We start from the raw sequence: 18,469 nt of genomic DNA on the forward strand, positions 1-18,469 counted from the left end.
TGGAGGTTAGTCTGTCCCCCCCCTAGCAAAATCTGGATTCCAGAGCTGCAGTGAGTTGGAGACTGCTCTGCAGCATCTGAAGATGAACCTTTGTGAAAAAAGGGGATTATAGGAGTAAATAAAATTATCACCAGGGAGCTGGTTTTTGACACCAGTTTGGTACTTGATGGCCTCAGACAATATCCTTTGTGATTTCCACCCAAAGAGAAGAGAATTGACATGGATAAACATCTGTACCACTGTAATAGGGGATGTGCAAGAGGATCCAGTCTGTCCATCTGCTTCTTGATCTCCAAGTATGAGCCCTGTAAGAAGCATTTACAGATGTAATTCAGAGGTCATTTTTAAACTCCGTGGCCTGCAAATTTTCAGATGGAAACTCCCCATTTGATAAAAGTTTCCCTTTGAAAATCTGGGGCCAGTCAAAGCCACGGGAGGCAGATATAAAGTCGCGCCTTAAACCTTGCACAGGAATTTCAAAACAAAATCCCTGCGCGCTATCTGCTGTCTCTGCCCTCTTCCGCCCCGGGTCCCACTCATTTGCTTAAAAAACATCTGTGCTGTAAAATTGATGGGGGGAGAGCAATTTTCAACCAACAATTCACCCGGGTAACTATTGAATTACCTGGGTACAACTGTTCGAGAATTGCCCTTTTAGTAATAAAAAAAGAGGCAGGTTACAGTCTGAGGGATCTGATGGCCAACTGAGATTTATGAGTCGCTAAAGTAGGCATTTACAAATGATTTAATGTTAATAAGTAGACCTTCATTAAAGGGTCGTTTGCACACTGTCCGTGCTGCTGCAAAATCTATGAATGCTTTTCACCTGCGGACTTTGCGGCACTATTCAAAGCGAACGCATTCACTTGCTCTCACTTTCCTTGAGACCTGCACCTCCTTTTTCTGTGGGAGTTCTGTCTGAGCAACACAACGCACTGACTTTTCAATGTACAGAAGTCCACACCTTCTTACAATCCCTGTCTTACCCCTGCCGCCTCCCCGCAGGAAGGCCCTCTGCTAAACGCGGGTAAAAGTATGCAACACTGTGGCGCAATGCATGCACTTTTTACCTGCGTACAGGGATGACAACTCTCCGACAGCTGATTTCCGCAGGAAAAATAAAAAATGCTTTTTTTTCACCTGCAGAAACAGCTTTGGAACGTTCCCTCTATAGCATGTGAGGCTAGAGAAATGCCAAAGGATTGAAGCTCAGTGCACAAGGAAATCCTACGTGAAAATTGTCTCTATCTACAAGGGCATCACAAAAGGCTTTTGGAGTAGGAGAATCTGGCAGACTAGGACGTGCTGACGTCTGTGATAAGTCCTGTCAGTGTATTAGCAAGTAAGAATCCTCTCCCACAGAAATCATCAAGACTACACTACATTATGGGGTAAATAATCAAATTACCCACTTTACAAACTCTGTGGTAGTTTTTACCCATTTTTTTTAAATCAATATTCGAGACAAAACTACCCAGGTATTTTTGCTTCAATTATTGCCTCCCCTGTAAAGTCACTCGCAGAGGTTTGTGCCCGCTTTCTCTGCGAGTAATTTTTCCATTGAAAACAATACACAGAGTTTTTTGATCTTACAAAATTACTCACATTGTTTCCTCCCCTGACCCAAGTCTGCCCTTTGGAATGTCTCAAGCCATTTTGATTTATTTGTGAAAGGCGGTACAGCAGGATAAATAAACAAATTCACTCAAAACAATGGGGGTAAAAGTACACGTGTTGCTGATCAGCGTGCCCATGTCTATCCTCACTTAGTGTACACTCCCAACGTAGTAGCCTAGTAATGTCACACGCACCCGGCGCAGGGAGGAAACTCATCAAATTAAGGTATCGGGGAAAGGGGGGGGGGAGTAGGGAAAGGGTTGGGGTGACCGATGGGGGTAGGGAGCAGGGGAATACATGACATTGGGGTAGGGGCCCTAGTATTTTTTTTTATGTTAAATTCGGAGGTCTTTAAGGAGGAGGTGGCAAGTTCGGCTGGAAGGCAGACAGGGACACGTTTGGGCCTGCAGGCCCGAGATTTGTACTTTTTTTTTTTTCCAAGAAACGTTACTTAACCAATACTGGGACTTAACCACATAGCCACATAAGCTAAGTCTAGACCTGCTGCCATACACTTATCCAGCTAAGTCCCGTTTGTATATGGATATTCAACGGCATAGCATACCGCATAGCTATGCTACTGAATATCCTTTGTAATTTAGCCGGATAAGTGTTATCTGGCTAAGTTACTTAGCCAGCTGGCCTCTCACTATTTACCCCACTATGTCCAGCAATGGCAAGTAACAGATGCTTAGAACAGGGTAAGCACAGAGTGGGAAAGCCACCTTCATACTCCTCTAGTTTCTAGCAGTCAAATTTAAAGATGCATTGATGTTGGGATGGCATCCCTGACTTGTGTTAAAAAGTCTGGGATTGATCCATCTTCCATAAACATGTATGAGGTCAATATTCAAAACTAAACATTTAAATGGCTAACTTGGCGTTAGATGGATAAAGGAAAATTGGTTCTTACCTGCTAATTTTCGTTTCTGAAGTACCCCAGATCAGTTCAGAGTTTTTCATCCCTATCAGCAACTTTGAGGCACTGCTACATAACCGAGAGTGCCACCTGCTGTCCCTCAGTATTGACCTGTACCCAAGCCAACTATAGAGTAACAACCCCCTAAATGAGGGCGAATGCCAAACCCAAAAGTTGAAGCCCCCCAAACAGAAAAAAACACAAATCAACCCAAGGGGCTAACCACTACCTGGTAAACTTCTTTAGGTTCTATATATATATACATTCTGACAGTTCTTTCCAGTAAGCATGCCTTAACGGTCTTGAGAAAATTAAGGAGATGAGTCTCTGGACTGATCTGGGATACTTCAGGAATGAAAATTAGCAGGTAAGAGCCAATTTTCCTTTCCTGTTTGTACCCCAGATCAATCCAGACAAGTGGGATATACCAAAGCACCCCTACACTGGGTGGGCCTGCAAAAGGCCCCCTCTCAACACACCTTCGCCAAAGGTCGGCTCTCCTGGAGCCTGAACATCTAAACGGTAACAGCAAGAAAAAGTATGAAGAGAAGACCACATCACCGTTCTACAAATCTCCTGCGGCGACACTAATTGACACTTGGCCCACAATGCTGCCTGTGCTCTAATAGAGTGCACACGCAACCCCTCTGAAATTCTTCTCCCCTTATATAAAGGTAGGCCGAAACAATAGCTTCCTTCAGCCAACGCACTATCGTGCCCGTGGAGGCCTCGCATCCATTTCTGGCACCTCCAAACGATACAAACAAATGATCCAACCGCCGAAAACTGTTTGTGAACTTTGCCTCCGGCAACTTTGCACATCAATCCGGGAAGATAGAAGCTCCACAGTCTGCTTCAGGTGAAACGAAGTTACCACCTTAGATAGGATCAAAGGTACCATGCGCAAATACACCTCTCTTGACTGAAATCTTCAAAAATGGTTCCCTACAGGACAAAGTCTGCAGCCCTTGAAAATCACGGGCTCAGAGTATCCTTTTTGATGCAAGCGTTTGCTCTCAAAAGTCAAGTTGTGAGACAAAATTGATCCACCCGATCTGAGAAAATAGGACCTTGACTTAACAGCCCCTGCAAATGAGCCAGTCTCAGGGACCAGTCAATTGTGCGCTGAACCAGATCTGCAAACCATGGATGATGCAACCTCTCTAGCACCCCCAGTACCATCTGGCCTGATGCCTCTCAATGTGTCTAAACACTCGACCTATTAACAGTCATGAAGAGAACACATATAGCAGGATCCTTGTCAGCCATGGAAGAACTCGAGTGTCTATGCCCTCGGCTGCGACCTATCATCTGCAGCGAAGAAACTTGCTGCCTTGACATTGCTTCTTGACGCCATCAGATCCAGATGGGGACTGCCTCAACGAGACTGGATAAGGCCGAAGACAGCTCCCATTCTCCTGGGTCCAACTGCTGAGATAGTCCGTTTGCACGTTGTCCACTCCCGCAATATGTGAAGCGGCTATCCCCTGCAAATGTTGCTCCGCCCAGGCAAAAAGGTCCTGGTCTCCTTGGGCAACCGTGTGACTCTTCATTCCCCCTTGCCGACTGGTATAAGCCACCATTGTCGCATTGTCCAAAAACACTCTTACCATTCAACCTTGGACTTGTGGAAGGAATTCCACCAATGCCCTGCACATTGCTCTCGTTTCAAAGCAATTAATATAGCAGGATGCTTCCACTGGCGATCACAGTCCTTGTGCCAGCCATTCTTGACAGATTGCCTCCCAACCCTTGAGGTTGGCATCCGTAATCCCTATAACCCAGTCTAGAACTTCCAGGCCTATCCCTTTCTCCAAACTGGACCAACACAGCCACCATGAGAGACTGGACCTGGAAGTACCCTGCAGTTGTAAAGGCTGATGAAACTCCTCTGACAACAACTCCAGCGCGACAGCAATGCCTCCTGTAGAGGGTGCATATGGGCAAAAGCCCTTAGCACCAAATTCAACGTAGATGCCATTGAACCCAGGATCTGAAGATAATCCCAAGCCCTGGGCACTGGCATCCACAAAATCCGCACCACCTGGGATTGTAACTTCCGAATCCTCTCTGAGGTAAGAAACCCTGCTGAGCTGAGTATTGAATTGTGCCCCCAAGTATTCCAGCATCCCGGTAGGGCTCAGATGACACTTCACCAAATTCACCACCCAGCTCAAGGACCGCAACATATCCATCACCATGCGCACAGATTGCCAGCATATCTCCTCTGATTTCCCTTGGATAAGCCAGTCACCTGGATAAATATGAACTAGGATCCCCTCCCTGTGGAGAGCTGCTACCACCACCACCATCACCTTTGTGAACATCCAACGTGCAGTCACCAAACCAAACAGGAGGGCCTTAAACTGGAAAAGTTACCCCAGAACCATAACACAAAGAAACTCTGATGTCCTTCCCAAATGGGTATGTGCAGATAGGTTTCTATCAATTCCAACATGGCTCGAAAAACTCCATGAGACAAACTGCTGCAATCACCATCCGCAATGGTTCCATACGGAAAAATGGGGAACTCGCAATATCACATTTCACCTTTTGCAGATCGAGGATAGGATGAAAGGCTCCTTCCTTTTTTGGCACAACACACTAAATCGAGTACTTCCCGCAACCGCACTCCCTGGCCGCTACTGCCAGCAACTGAAGGCGACAACGTGTCCCAAATTGCCACTTGCTTGCCTCAGCCACTGCAATGAGACACCACAAAAGCTTCCGTGATGGGGCAAAAAAATTCTAAAGCAAAGCCATCCCTTAATACCTCTAAGACCCATTAGTCCGAGGTAATCCTGGTCCACTCTTCGTAAAACTGTGATAGACGACCTTCCACTGCCATCTCGAGAGAGTGGACCAGCCTGGCTTCATTGTGAAATCTTGTTGTCGGCCCCCTGGTCGGAGCCCTCAAAAGGATTGCTGCCTACCGGAACTCTAGTTCTGCCCCAAAGACAATGCAGAACGCTTATTGGGACAAAAATCACTACAACTCCCGAAACCTAGAGCAAGGCGGAAAAGACTTCCTGACTGTCATCTTATCCTCCAGGAGCTTATTCCCTTTAGACTCCCCCAAAACCTTCATCAGTTGTTTCAGGTCCTCCCCAAACAACCATTTTTCTTCCTTTAAAGGGAAGATTACAGAGCTGAGACTTGGACCACATATCAGCTGACCAATTCTGCAACCACAGCAGACGTTGCTTCGAGACCGCCGCAGCCATATTCCTGGCCAAAGTCCAGCTCAAGTCATAAAGCGTGTCAGCCTCATATGCAATCCTGACCTCCACCTGAGTTGCCTGGCTATTAACATCAGCGTCTGCTGAAGACTTCTCCCGAAACTTCTGGACCCAGCATAAACAGGCCCTCTGCATCAGACTTCCACAGATCGCCGCTCACCAGTTCAGCGCCAAGACTTCAAACATCCTCTCCCAATGAATCTCGAGCTTCAAGTCCTGCGCTTCCTCTAATGCTACCAAACCCGCAACCAGAATAGTCGACTTGTTAGTGACTGCCGAGACCGAAGCAATTATCTTCAGCAATACCAGCAGCTGCAGGATATCCTCCGTGAGGGGATACAATTTTGCTTTGGCTCTAGCCACCTTGGGGCTCGCCTCTGGGAAGTCCCATTCCAGGTTCACCAGCTTCTTAATCCTTTTATTTATTTATTTATTTATTTAATTTATTTAGAGTTTTTCTATACCAGCATTCGTGATTAAAAATCACATCATGCTGGTTTACAGATAACAGGGGGAGTGAGTCAAATAACGGAACATTAACAAGTGCGAAGGTCGTAAAGTTACATAAAACAGGGTAAAGTTTAACTGTGGGAAAGAATTAGAGCAGAATTAGAGCAGAACATTAACAAGTGTAAGGTCGTAAAGTTACATTAAAACAGGATAAAGTTTAACTGTGGGGAAGGATTAGAGCAAGATGACTGATCAGTTAAGGAATAAATATTTAAATTATATTGTGAAGTCTCTTAGAGGATGTTGTTGTCATTCAAACGGAGTCTGGGAAGGCTAGGGAGAGGAAAGGCTTTCAATGGGCCCTGGAGTCCAAACAACACAGGATCTACCTCTTCACTGTCAGACTCCTCCTGGACCAGCTTTCTTTCCAGTTCCTTCTGCACATCGGAAATAAGGGGCCTCAACTCCTTACAGAACAAATGAACCACCCATGAATCATCTCCCTCCGTTATCGGGACCTCTTCGGCATCAGCCTGATCGATATCCACAGTGAGATCTGCTGGGTCATCCTGATCCACCCCCAGACCAACCCCAAGACCATCTTCTGGGTCAGCCAGGTCCGAATCATCTGAGCCACCAGGCCCCTCAGGATGGTCCAGGCCTGGCTGGTGAAGGAGGTCCTGTGACTCCCGGCCAAGGAGCCCCTCGGCCTCTTTGCAGCAGGGACAAGACGACTGACAGAAATGCCCTTTTATAACCAGTGCTTTTCCTGGTTAAAAAGCCCTAATGCATAAGCAAGACAAATCCTGAGGAAAACTCCACATCATCCTCTCCCCTGTCCAGCCCAGAGCTTGCATCTCCTCTCCACCACCCGCACCCCCGACCGTATCACCGGAGAGAACAGGGAAGTCGAGTCCCTGGGCTCCTGGGAATCCGTCACCTTCCAAGCCGTAGTCCTTCTCCTGCGTTACAGGCTGTTTAGGCTCCCAGTATTTATCCTAACAGGGCCTTGGAAACCTGTGGCTCTCCTACCAGCCTCATTCCCCCCCCCCCCCCCCCCCGGAGGGCTCCTCCCTTCCAGAAATGAATCGCAACATAGTGCCGCTGCATTCAGCTGTCCGAGAGCCAGTCCACCGGCCTGACAAGCTTCCTGCACTGGGAAACCGCTGTCGGCTCCATCTTGTCTCCATGCAGCTGGGCCTGCTGCATAGGAACAGAAGCCGCGATATCGCGGCGCGCAGGAGAGGAGGGGAACACGGCCCAACACAGCCTCTGGCTCCCTGAGCAGCCCGAAACTTTTCCATGCTGGGAAATCGCTGTCGGCTCCATCGTGTCTCCATGCAGCTGGGCCTGCTGCATAGGAACAGAAGCCGCGATATCGCGGCGCGCAGGAGAGGAGGGGAACACGGCCCAACACAGCCTCTGGCTCCCTGAGCAGCCCGAAACTTTTCCATGCTGGGAAATCGCTGTCGGAGCCATCATGTCTCCATGCGGCTGGGCCTGCTGCATAGGAACAGAAGACACGATATCGCGGCTCGCAAGAGAGGAGGGGAACACGGCCCAACACAGCCTCCGGCTCCCTGAGCAGCCCGAAACTTTTCCATGCTGGGAAATCGCTGTCGGCTCCATCGTGTCTCCATGCGGCTGGGCCTGCTGCATAGGAACAGAAGCCGCGATATCGCGGCGCGCAGGAGAGGAGGGGAACACGGCCCAACACAGCCTCCGGCTCCCTGAGCAGCCCGAAACTTTTCCATGCTGGGAAATCGCTGTCGGAGCCATCATGTCTCCATGCGGCTGGGCCTGCTGCATAGGAACAGAAGCCGCGATATCGCGGCGCGCAGGAGAGGAGGGGAACACGGCCCAACACAGCCTCCGGCTCCCTGAGCAGCCCGAAACTTTTCCATGCTGGGAAATCGCTGTCGGCTCCATCGTGTCTCCATGCGGCTGGGCCTGCTGCATAGGAACAGAAGCCGCGATATCGCGGCTCGCAGGAGAGGAGGGGAACACGGCCCAACACAGCCTCCGGCTCCCTGAGCAGCCCGAAACTTTTCCATGTGGGAAATCGCTGTCGGAGCCATCATGTCTCCATGCGGCTGGGCCTGCTGCATAGGAACAGAAGCCGCGATATCGCGGCGCGCAGGAGAGGAGGGGAACACGGCCCAACACAGCCTCCGGCTCCCTGAGCAGCCCGAAACTTTTCCATGTGGGAAATCGCTGTCGGCTCCATCTTGTCTCCATGCAGCTGGGCCTGCTGCATAGGAACAGAAGCCGCGATATCGCGGCGCGCAGGAGAGGAGGGGAACACGGCCCAACACAGCCTCCGGCTCCCTGAGCAGCCCGAAACTTTTCCATGTGGGAAATCGCTGTCGGAGCCATCATGTCTCCATGCGGCTGGGCCTGCTGCATAGGAACAGAAGCCGCGATATCGCGGCGCGCAGGAGAGGAGGGGGAACACGGCCCAACACAGCCTCCGGCTCCCTGAGCAGCCCGAAACTTTTCCATGCTGGGAAATCGCTGTCGGCTCCATCGTGTCTCCATGCGGCTGGGCCTGCTGCATAGGAACAGAAGACACGATATCGCGGCGCGCAGGAGAGGAGGGGAACACGGCCCAACACAGCCTCCGACTCCCTGAGCAGCCCGAAACTTTTCCATGCTGGGAAATCGCTGTCGGAGCCATCTTGTCTCCATGCGGCTGGGCCTGCTGCATAGGAACAGAAGACACGATATCGCGGCGCGCAGGAGAGGAGGGGAACACGGCCCAACACAGCCTCCGGCTCCCTGAGCAGCCCGAAACTTTTCCATGCTGGGAAATCGCTGTCGGAGCCATCTTGTCTCCATGCGGCTGGGCCTGCTGCATAGGAACAGAAGCTGCGATATCGCGGCGCGCAGGAGAGGAGGGGAACACGGCCCAAAGCAGCCTCCGGCTCCCCGAGCTGCCCGAAGCCGCAAACAGAGGAGCTACATTGCTCCCTTCCCCAGCTGAGGCCTGCCCGGATGATCAAACCAGAAACAGCCCCGAGCGGCGGCTGCTGAAAGAAAATGTAACACTTTTTCTTTAAAGAAACAGAAACCACAGCAAAGGAAGAAATTAAAGCGAAAAAAGGAATACTTCCCTGCTGCTGGCAACACCTCTGGGAAGGAGCCTTCCGGGGATAAGAGGGAACCAGGACCCCCTGGCTGTCAGACCCCTGGATCTGCTGTGGGCTAAAGCTGATCAGGGATTACCAACCCCCCTGCTTGCCCAGCTCAACCTGAGGGATGGCCCACGAAGGAACCTGACACCTCAGGAAGCGTCTTCTAACTTCTCTTCTTCTGTCCCTTCTTTCTTTCTTAACTGCAGGTTTGCACCTCTACCACCTGCTGGAGACAGAGAAAAACTGAGGGACTTCAGGTGGCACTCTCGGTTATGTAGCAGTGCCTGAACGTTTTTAGTTCTCTGCCTCCCTCTGCTGGTAGGGATGCAAAATCCACTTGTCTGGGCTGATCTGGGGTACGAACAGGAACATATATGAATTAGATCCATCTATATTGCCCTCATATAATTCTTGTTTTGGGAAACCAGTTATACCATTTGCCTCCACAGTTGTGTGCTGTATGAAGAAGCTTTCCTTCAGATGCCCCCCTACTCCTTCACTATTATTAGGTGTAGTGAATAATAGTTTCCTATGTACTTTCTCCACACTTTCCATGATTTCGTATCTTCCCTTTAGCCACCTCTTTTCCCAGCTGAAAAGTTCTAGTTTCGTTGAGTCTCTCCTCAGATGTTGCTCCAGTTCCCCTAATCATCTTTCTTGCCCTTTTTCTAGGTCACCCTGCCCGGTTCGAGATGAGATGACCTGAACTGCACCCCGTATCCAATGGCTCCCAGATCTCTTCCCTGCATGTTAATCGGCCAAACTAGAACCCGTTCTCGGGTGCGAGATGTTAGAACTCTATTTCTCATGGGGAACCTCATCCGCTCCCTGAGAATCTTCCGAGGACATGCAAATCAAGGGCAAGCAACGTAAAACATGTCTGCATTTTTACGGCTCAGGCGGGGGTGATTGGTCATGGTTTGAGAACGTAGCAACCTTACCTGCGTCATTTCGCGGATAGACATCACACTGTCCAAGGCCTTCTGCAGTCTCTCGTAATTTTTCTTCTGCATTGGACAAAGGGCACAGACCAGGGCGAGAGGTTAAGAACAGGACGCTGAAAAGGTCCCTTTAGGCTCCCGCGATCTCTCACTCTGCTTCTGGGCGAGAGGACAGGGCGGCGCCACCTCGCTACATCTCCGCGCGGGCAGTGACCGGTTCCCACGCCCTGTGCGCTTAGACGCACTCATGACGACGGGACTGCTGCACGGTTTGCAGATCTCGGCATTAAAAGTGACGCAGGGTGCGGTCACTGTAGAACCTGCCATGGGTGACTGACGGCAACGTTCATCCCAGCCCTCCAAGCCGTTACTGAACCGGCTCACGGATTCTTTTTCAGGCTACATGAATATCTTTTGTGACTGGCTGCCATATTATTGTCACCACCTTAAATGTAGGGCTTCTGATTTAGCTTTTAACTGATAAAACACCCCACGGAAAAATAATAAAACAGGTGTTTATTGGATAAACATTGGGAAAGCACCACTTTAACAGGTACTCTCTCACCCCCTTCCCTTGCCTGCCTTGCCCCTCCATTATTTTTGTGCCATTTCTGCACCATTGCCTCCTTGGCTGAAGAAAGGAATGTACTTAATTTGACCAGAAAAGAGGTACTCAGCAATATTTATTTGATTTATATTCCGCCTTTCAGAGGCTTCAAAGCAGATTACATTCAGTTACCGTATGCATTTCTCTGTCCCTACAGCACTCCCAATCTAAATTTGTACCTGAGGCAACGGAGGGTGAAAGTGACTTGCCCAAGGTCGCAAGGAGCGGCAGCGGGATTTGAACCCTGGCTTCCCTGGTTTGCAGTCCACAGCTCTGACTGCTAGGCTACTCCTCTGAGCTACGAAAACACCAATAAACCCAGTTTTTTGGGTTTTTTTTATTATTCTCAATAAGCACTAATTTGTTGGAAAATAAAGACAAATTTACAATTTATAGAACCCCTGGATCAATTTATATGCTGGATCAAGAAATCCCAACCATAGGTAAATGGAGCTCGGATGCATCTGCCAGGCTGTTCGGAAAATATGATGATCAGAAAGCAGCTGGAAAGGGACTTAGCTCCTGAATGAGCCTGTTGACAGCTTGGCAGAGTGGAGCTGGCTTTAAAAAACTAGGGGGCTGAAAGGCTCCAGCATCTCTTAAGCTGCATAGGGTGATGCATACAACGAACACGACACCAGGATCAGCACCCGTCTACAGGAGGCTCCCACCCACCTCTGTCTCGCAGTACACAGCAAGACTTACCTTGGGATTAAAGGCAAGTGTTTTGGGATCATTGGGGTCCACAACGGAAGGGTAAGGCTCAAAGATGATGCTTTTCCTTGGAGATTCCAGGGCTGCTCGGCACATTGCCACCAGCAAGTCAACCACCTCCCAGAAGAGAGAAGAATGATTAGAGACACATCTGGAAAACAAGCTTAAGGTCTCTGTCCATGAAGTGTCTACAGCTTTGATCTAACAGATACTATCTTCAAGTGTGAGTGCCCACCCCAAGAGGGAAAAGCATGGTCAGTGTCATAAAGGTATATATACAGACCTTCATTTTCAGATTTGATTTGATTTTTCCTGGGAATTTCAAAAGTTATAAAAAAAAAATTTGCTGAAAAAATGACATAACACACACAGGAGAAAAATCAGTGGAAAAGTCATTTTTCCACTGTATTTTTTTATGACAGTCGAATTCCCAGGAAAAATAAAATAAAAACTGAAATCGAGGGTCTCTACACGCCTTCAGTCTGTGCTAGCATGGGCCATACAATTCTTATAGCAACCTGATTATGTGGCAATATAGAGCGAATAAGACCCGAATTTGCTTGACAGTCTCTCAAGTGCCGCTGAAAGCTCCACCAGCAGCACCACGAACTATATCACTTTGATTTAGAAGGCGACTTTGTCTTTAAAATTTTGCAAATCTTGAGTCAATTGGGTAATGCAATTGGTTTCCAAGATACGTCTTTATTAAGGGGTTGAATTTGTATCCCTTTTTAACAAATCAGGAGAAGTCTTCGTGCTCCCTCCTCAAACTTACACAAATACTAGTGAGCAAGAACAGTAATAATCTTTTATTGAAAAAAGAAAAAAAAAAGGATAAAAAATGTTTGTTGAATAAAGAATGATATTCAGTGGAGGTTTTTGACCGATGACTGTATCTACTGCTCTATAATCTGATAATTAATTCAGACATAACACCAGCTCTGAGGTCTTTTCCTCCAATTGTTAAAAAATCTTTTCTACAAAAGTTACGAGTGTGGGACTCAGATTGCAGTCTCAGTTCATTTCCAATACACATCAACCATTTTTTTTCTTTTGATATTTAAATTGGTGGATCCTTAAGTTCCTTTTTCTGAGAAATTAAGTACCCACTCACATTTGCTCCTTCTTTTTTGCAAGGGAACTCTTTTGGTTTTTTTTTTAACGTAAACGTGGACTTTTGAAACTAGAAAAGTACGTATGTAATTTTAGTCCCCGCCCCCAGGAACACCTCCACCACATCCAGCTTGTGTAGTGGAACCACGCATGCACTTTTTAGCCACAACGAGGCGGCGAATTTCACCGTTAGAATGCTTTTCACCCACGGGAAATCGCCCTCATATAGAGCCGGTTAAACATAAGAGCAAATGAATTAAACTGGACTCCTCTTGCACGGTATTTCACGTGTTATGCTCTCCCGTCATGTATTGATCATTTTTATAACTAATTGTCTTGTTTTTCCTGAATGCCTGCTTGTACCTCAGCTCCTGTGGCCACTTCCTCTGCAGCTCCTGACATCACTCCCAGCGTGTAGAAGGAGAAGACACACAGCTCTCTGGTACACACCGCTGGCTAGAAAGAAGGAAAAAGCATAGGGGCACATGATCCATGCTCGCCAGATATGTCTTATAAGCATCCAACAACCCAACCTCCAATGGCACTCAAGTCAATGAAGACCTTTTCTTTTCCCCTGTGTAATATGCAGTATGTGCTATGGACAGTAGGCGGGGCTCAGTGCCTGCGAGCAGTCAGAGAAGTACCATTAAGCTTTGCGAAGCTTCTGCTGATCTGCAAGTACAAGACACCTGTCAGCAGGAACTGGCAGGGTCACGCCGTTTGTTTGCAAGGTCACTGCTTGAAGGCTCAGCTACACAGTGAGAATAACCATTAGGTGGGAGGTCCCACTGGATCCTTGAATGGCAATCTTCAGAGGTGAGCAATCATGCAGACAGGAGGATAACTCTTGCCAATTTTCAAAACAACTAACATGCATAAATCTGCATTGAAAATTTTCTGAAATAATGCATGCAAACTCACCCACGCAAAGTTACGCTTGCTCTTTGCAGGGCATAATTTGTGCATGTTAATTTGCATGCCTACTTTTTAAAATCAAAATATGCACTTATATCCAGACTCTAACCCAACTCCACACCCAGAAAGACTCTCTTTTGTGCATATAAAAGTATGCATGAAATTAGGGTGCACATATGCCTTTATACACACAAAGCTCGCACAATTTTATAAAGGAGCCATTTATATATGCATCAATTCATGCTTTATGTGCGTACATGACTTTGAAAATTACCCCCAAAGGAGTAATTTTGTAACATCACCCCTAACTTACACAGCAAAAACCTATGTTACATCAATTTTCAAAGCAGATTTATGTGCATACATCCAACTGGAAAATTATCCACCTAATTCACTCAAAAACACTTAAACTTGCTATTTGGTACGCATACATTTTGCTAGACAAATTTGCATGCACACATTTGAATTTTTAAAAATTGTGTTTGTAAGTGTAAACCCTGCCCAAACTCCACCCTCAGGAACACCTCAGATCAGTCTGGGTAAATTTAGGCACAGGCATGACATCTGCGTATAAGTTTACCCACATATTGGATCAGCAATATTGTAAAAGCACCTTCTCTGTGCAAAAAGCACTGTTGTACCCTCTAAACGGCTCATGCAATAAAACTCACATGAAACAAATTTTAGTGTAGGCTTGAAACTAATCTTAGAAAAATTGTTAAAAAGCCACTTAATGAGCGATACAAAAAAATGTAGTATGCTCATAGCAAAAACTTGCCAGAAATATTGTGGTTGCACTACTTTTATATGCGGAAACCCAAAACCGCATCAGCTGAACAGCATGAGCATGCCGCTTACAGAGGGCAGACAGAAACGCATGACCACCCTCAACTGAACATGCTCAGTTCTTTTTTCCTCTTGGTTCCTCCTGCTGGCTTCCAAGAGGTATACAACTAAGAGCAGGGGTGGGCAGTTCCGGTCCTCGAGGGCCACAAACCAGTCTGGTTTTCAGGATATCCCTAATGAATATGCATGAGAGAGATTTGCATGCACTCTGCCTCCGTTGTATGCAAATCTATTTCATGCATATTCATTAGGATATCCTAAAACCTCGACAGGTTTGTGGCCCTCGAGGACTGGAATTGCCCACCCCTGACTAAGAGGGTCAGTCATAAAAATGCATTAGGGCCTTAGCGCATGCGATAAATAATGCATCGAGAGGTGTGTGCAAATTTTGAAAATTTAGTCAAATGGGAGGAGTTTGGGCAGAGTTTATGGAAATGAGAAGTGCTTAACATTGCGCACGATAGCGTAACGCACATTATCACATGTTTTAGCGCCAGAAATAACTACACCTTTTTTTCGTGGCGTTATGCTGTGCAATATGCCTGAACCGGGATTTGCGCTAAATATCGGAAATCCAGATTCAGGCAGGAGAGAGAGAGAGGAGTGGAGAGAAAGAGAGAGAGCCTCTGGGGAGGCACACATATTAGTCAACTTTTTATACCAATGTAAGAGGGTCAACTAATAAATCAAGGTGAGGTTTTGGTGGTGGTCTAGAGTTTGGGAGGTAGTTTTACATGCAGTCAGAGGTACAAACAGCTTACTACACATCAGTGAAGATTTGATGTGATTTGGAATGAGGAAATGTACACAAAGATGAGATTTATTATTCATTTATTTATACAACTTTTTTATACCGTTATACAGAAAACAAGTTTCTGTCTCCACGGTGTACATGTTAATAATATAAATAAACATAAAAATAAGGATAATGAATTTGAATAAAATTTACATAAACCATCCAATAAAATAAAATAACACTAAAAAGATATCTAAGTTCGTTACTTAAAAGAAACAATAAAAAATAAAACATATAACTCTCAACCTGTATCTTAGGAATGAACCCTATACGCTTATTGAAAACACCATGTTTTTAACTCTTTTTTAAATTTACTCAAATTGGGTTGAAGTCTCAGATTTTGTGGAAGACTATTGCAGTTTTGGTCCTGCGATCGAAATGGCATGGCCTCTCACCTCGCTTAAGTGGACGGATTTAACTGTGGGTATTGCAAGAAGACCTTTTGTTTGTTGGTGGATCTTAACTCACGTTGGGGTGTATGAAGTCCAATCGTCGAGTTTAACCAATCTGTGCTCTCGAGCTAGTTTGAAGCACACTCTACCTAGCTGCTATCAAATTAGGTTGAGAGTACAAATTATAAATCTCATCTTTGTGTACCTTTTATCACTCCAAATCACATCAAATCTTCACTGATACCTACTGTGCTGTTCATACATTTGACTGTGCATGTATAATGTGAAAATATTGTGGATGCAATAAATTTAACGCATGTTGTGGTAAAATACCTACGCGATGTGTTGTGGTATCTTGAAAATTACCCTAACCACGTCCCTTTTCTTTGTTTGTTTTTAGCGCGGGTGCTATTCATGTGAAATTTATAGCAAAATGATGAATCTAGGTCTAAGTCTGTTACATGGGGCTTGTTTGTTATTGCAGAGGAAAGAGGTGGAAGAGCTATTATACTCCAGGAAAGGAGGCCAATTTAGAGTGAAAAGTTCCAGGAGCAGAAAACTGACATGACTGCATGTTTCGAACCCTCTGTTTTTATGTGTCAGTAGAGTAGTGGCAGAGGATGTGGCTGGGGACCGGAGGGTGTATGCAGGGGGAGACCCAGGAGGAAATCTTGCTACCCTGGCTCAGAAGGGCACTGGGATCTGACCATTTTCCCTCTACGACTAGCCTGTAGTCTACGCACCCAAGTGGCAGCACCCCACATAGTCTGCTATTGCATAACAGCTCACAGGCATAGAAACATGACAGCAGGAAAAGACCATACGGTCTATATCTACAATCCCTACCAGCCTTTGGACCGACTCCATAGAGTTTATATGCTTTTGAAGGTGTAATCTCCAGAACTATAACACTGTATTCCAAATGAGGTCTCATCGTGAATTTACACAGGGGCAATATCAGCTTCTTTCTCCTGTTGATTACTCTTCTCCCTATGCATCCAAGCATCTTTCTGGCTTTTGATGTCACCTTCTCCACCTGTTTGGCCACCCTGAGATCATCAGATATGATCACCCCTAGATCCTGTTCTTGATTCATGCATACTTTACTGTACTGTATTGTTCCCTTGGATTTTTGTAGATCAAATGCGTGACCCACACATTTTTTAAGCATTAAATCTTAGCCGACAATCTCTAGACCATTCCTCAAGTTCTGCTAGATTCCTCTTCATGTTTTCCACACCTTCCTGTACGTCTACACTGTTGCAGATTTTGGAATCATCTGAAAATGACAAACCTTTCCTGGCAGCCCTTCCACAATATCGCTTCTGAAAATGTTGGCAAGGACTGGTCCAAGGACTGATCCCTGTGGAACACTACTAATAATGTACCTCTCCTTGGAGTAAACTCCATTTACTTCTGTTGCCACCATTTACTTCTATTGCCACCCACACAACCAGTTTCTAACCCAGTCAGTCAATTTAGGGCGCATATCAAGGGTACTCAGCTCTGAAAATCGCTTAGCAATGTTGATAAGCGATATATACATTTTTAAATAAATAAATGCATAAGGTGCCTATGCGGAAAGGTGTTAAAGGCCTTACTGAAATCCATTTAACGCTCTCCCCCGATCCACTCTCTGGTCACCGAGTCAAAGAAATTGATTAGATTCGTCGGACGCAACCTACCTCTGGACAAAACCATGCTGCCTAGAATCTTGTAATCCATTGGATTCCAGAAACCGCACGAGCTCTGCAGTCAAACTAAACCAACTGATATGCTCCAAAAACCATCTGAGTCTTTGAACACCTAAGCCTTTGAACGCCCACAGTGGTCCTTGGCTACACTAATGATATCAATGACAAAAACAAGACCTTTGTCCTCTAAGAAACAAGGGCTTGGAAAGTGCTTGTTAAAGTGCTCTAGTATGTGTATAAAACACACAAAAATTACAAAAGGAGGAAGGAGGCAAGTTAATTATTATACTACGAGAAGGGCGCAAGGCCGTGGAGGCATGCACCAGTAATATGAAACTTACCTCTTTCTCCAATATATTTTATTAAAATTGATTGGCAATACAAATAAAAATAAGATAGTTTATCGAACACATTTTTAGTAGGTGAGAGCACAGAATTTTGGGAGTACATTTATTTGGATTTCTCATCACAAGCGGAGAGAGATACTGATTATGGGTGTGTCTCCTCTGTCATTCTCTGCGTCAGTGCCCTGTGAAATCTTTCTTTGCATATTTGGAGAGAGGGACTAGTCACTTGCCCCTAGACGCAGTTCCTCTTCCTTGGGAGCCTCCCCCTACTTTTGTTCTACCCAGGGTATGGGGCTGGAGCCCCACACAAAAATCTGTCATGGCCAGACATTTAAATGCCAGCAGAGGAAAAAGAGAAAAGTTCAGCCTTCCAGACAGACCCAGCTGCTAATTCTTTTTTTTCACTTTTTTGTAAATAAGGGTTTACTATTCCTTTCTCAAGGAACAAGTAAACAGCAGGTCCTAGCAGGTATTAAATAGCATCCATTGAACAAGCTCACACTAAGTAGGGTGACGAGCGAGTATCCTGCACTATTTATTTAGTATTCGCTTGGTTACCACACATTTGGATATAACATTCCTTCCTTTGCTTGTCTTTTTAGGATCTCCCTTAAGGTTCAAGTTAAGATCTTCCTGCATAGCTCATTATTTTTAGCATGCGTGGAGGTTTATTGCATAAGTCCATAAACTGGAAATTTTTGTCAATTTTCTTTCAAAAGAGAAACAGAAAAAATAAAAAGGAAAC

At 46.2% G+C, this 18,469-nt stretch overlaps 1 protein-coding gene across 4 annotated transcripts in view; it reads right to left on the minus strand.

The window, feature by feature from the left end:
* Positions 1–18,469, minus strand: part of PARP6 (poly(ADP-ribose) polymerase family member 6) — a 99,700-nt gene that overhangs the window by 39,291 nt on the left and 41,940 nt on the right. For all 4 annotated transcript variants that reach the window (XR_003852345.1, XR_003852346.1, XR_003852347.1 and 1 more), the window contains 4 exons: positions 13,098–13,190; positions 11,613–11,738; positions 10,301–10,366; positions 238–305 (listed from right to left, as the gene is read on the minus strand). Coding sequence is in view for 1 of the 4 variants with exons in the window: in XM_029574731.1 (XP_029430591.1) it covers positions 238–305; positions 10,301–10,366; positions 11,613–11,738; positions 13,098–13,190 (353 nt within the window). In the remaining 3 variants the exon portion in view is untranslated. The remainder of the gene's footprint in view (positions 1–237; positions 306–10,300; positions 10,367–11,612; positions 11,739–13,097; positions 13,191–18,469) is intronic.

Source organism: Rhinatrema bivittatum, chromosome 13 (genome assembly GCF_901001135.1).
Source record: "Rhinatrema bivittatum chromosome 13, aRhiBiv1.1, whole genome shotgun sequence".
Taxonomy (NCBI): Eukaryota; Metazoa; Chordata; class Amphibia; order Gymnophiona; family Rhinatrematidae; genus Rhinatrema; species Rhinatrema bivittatum.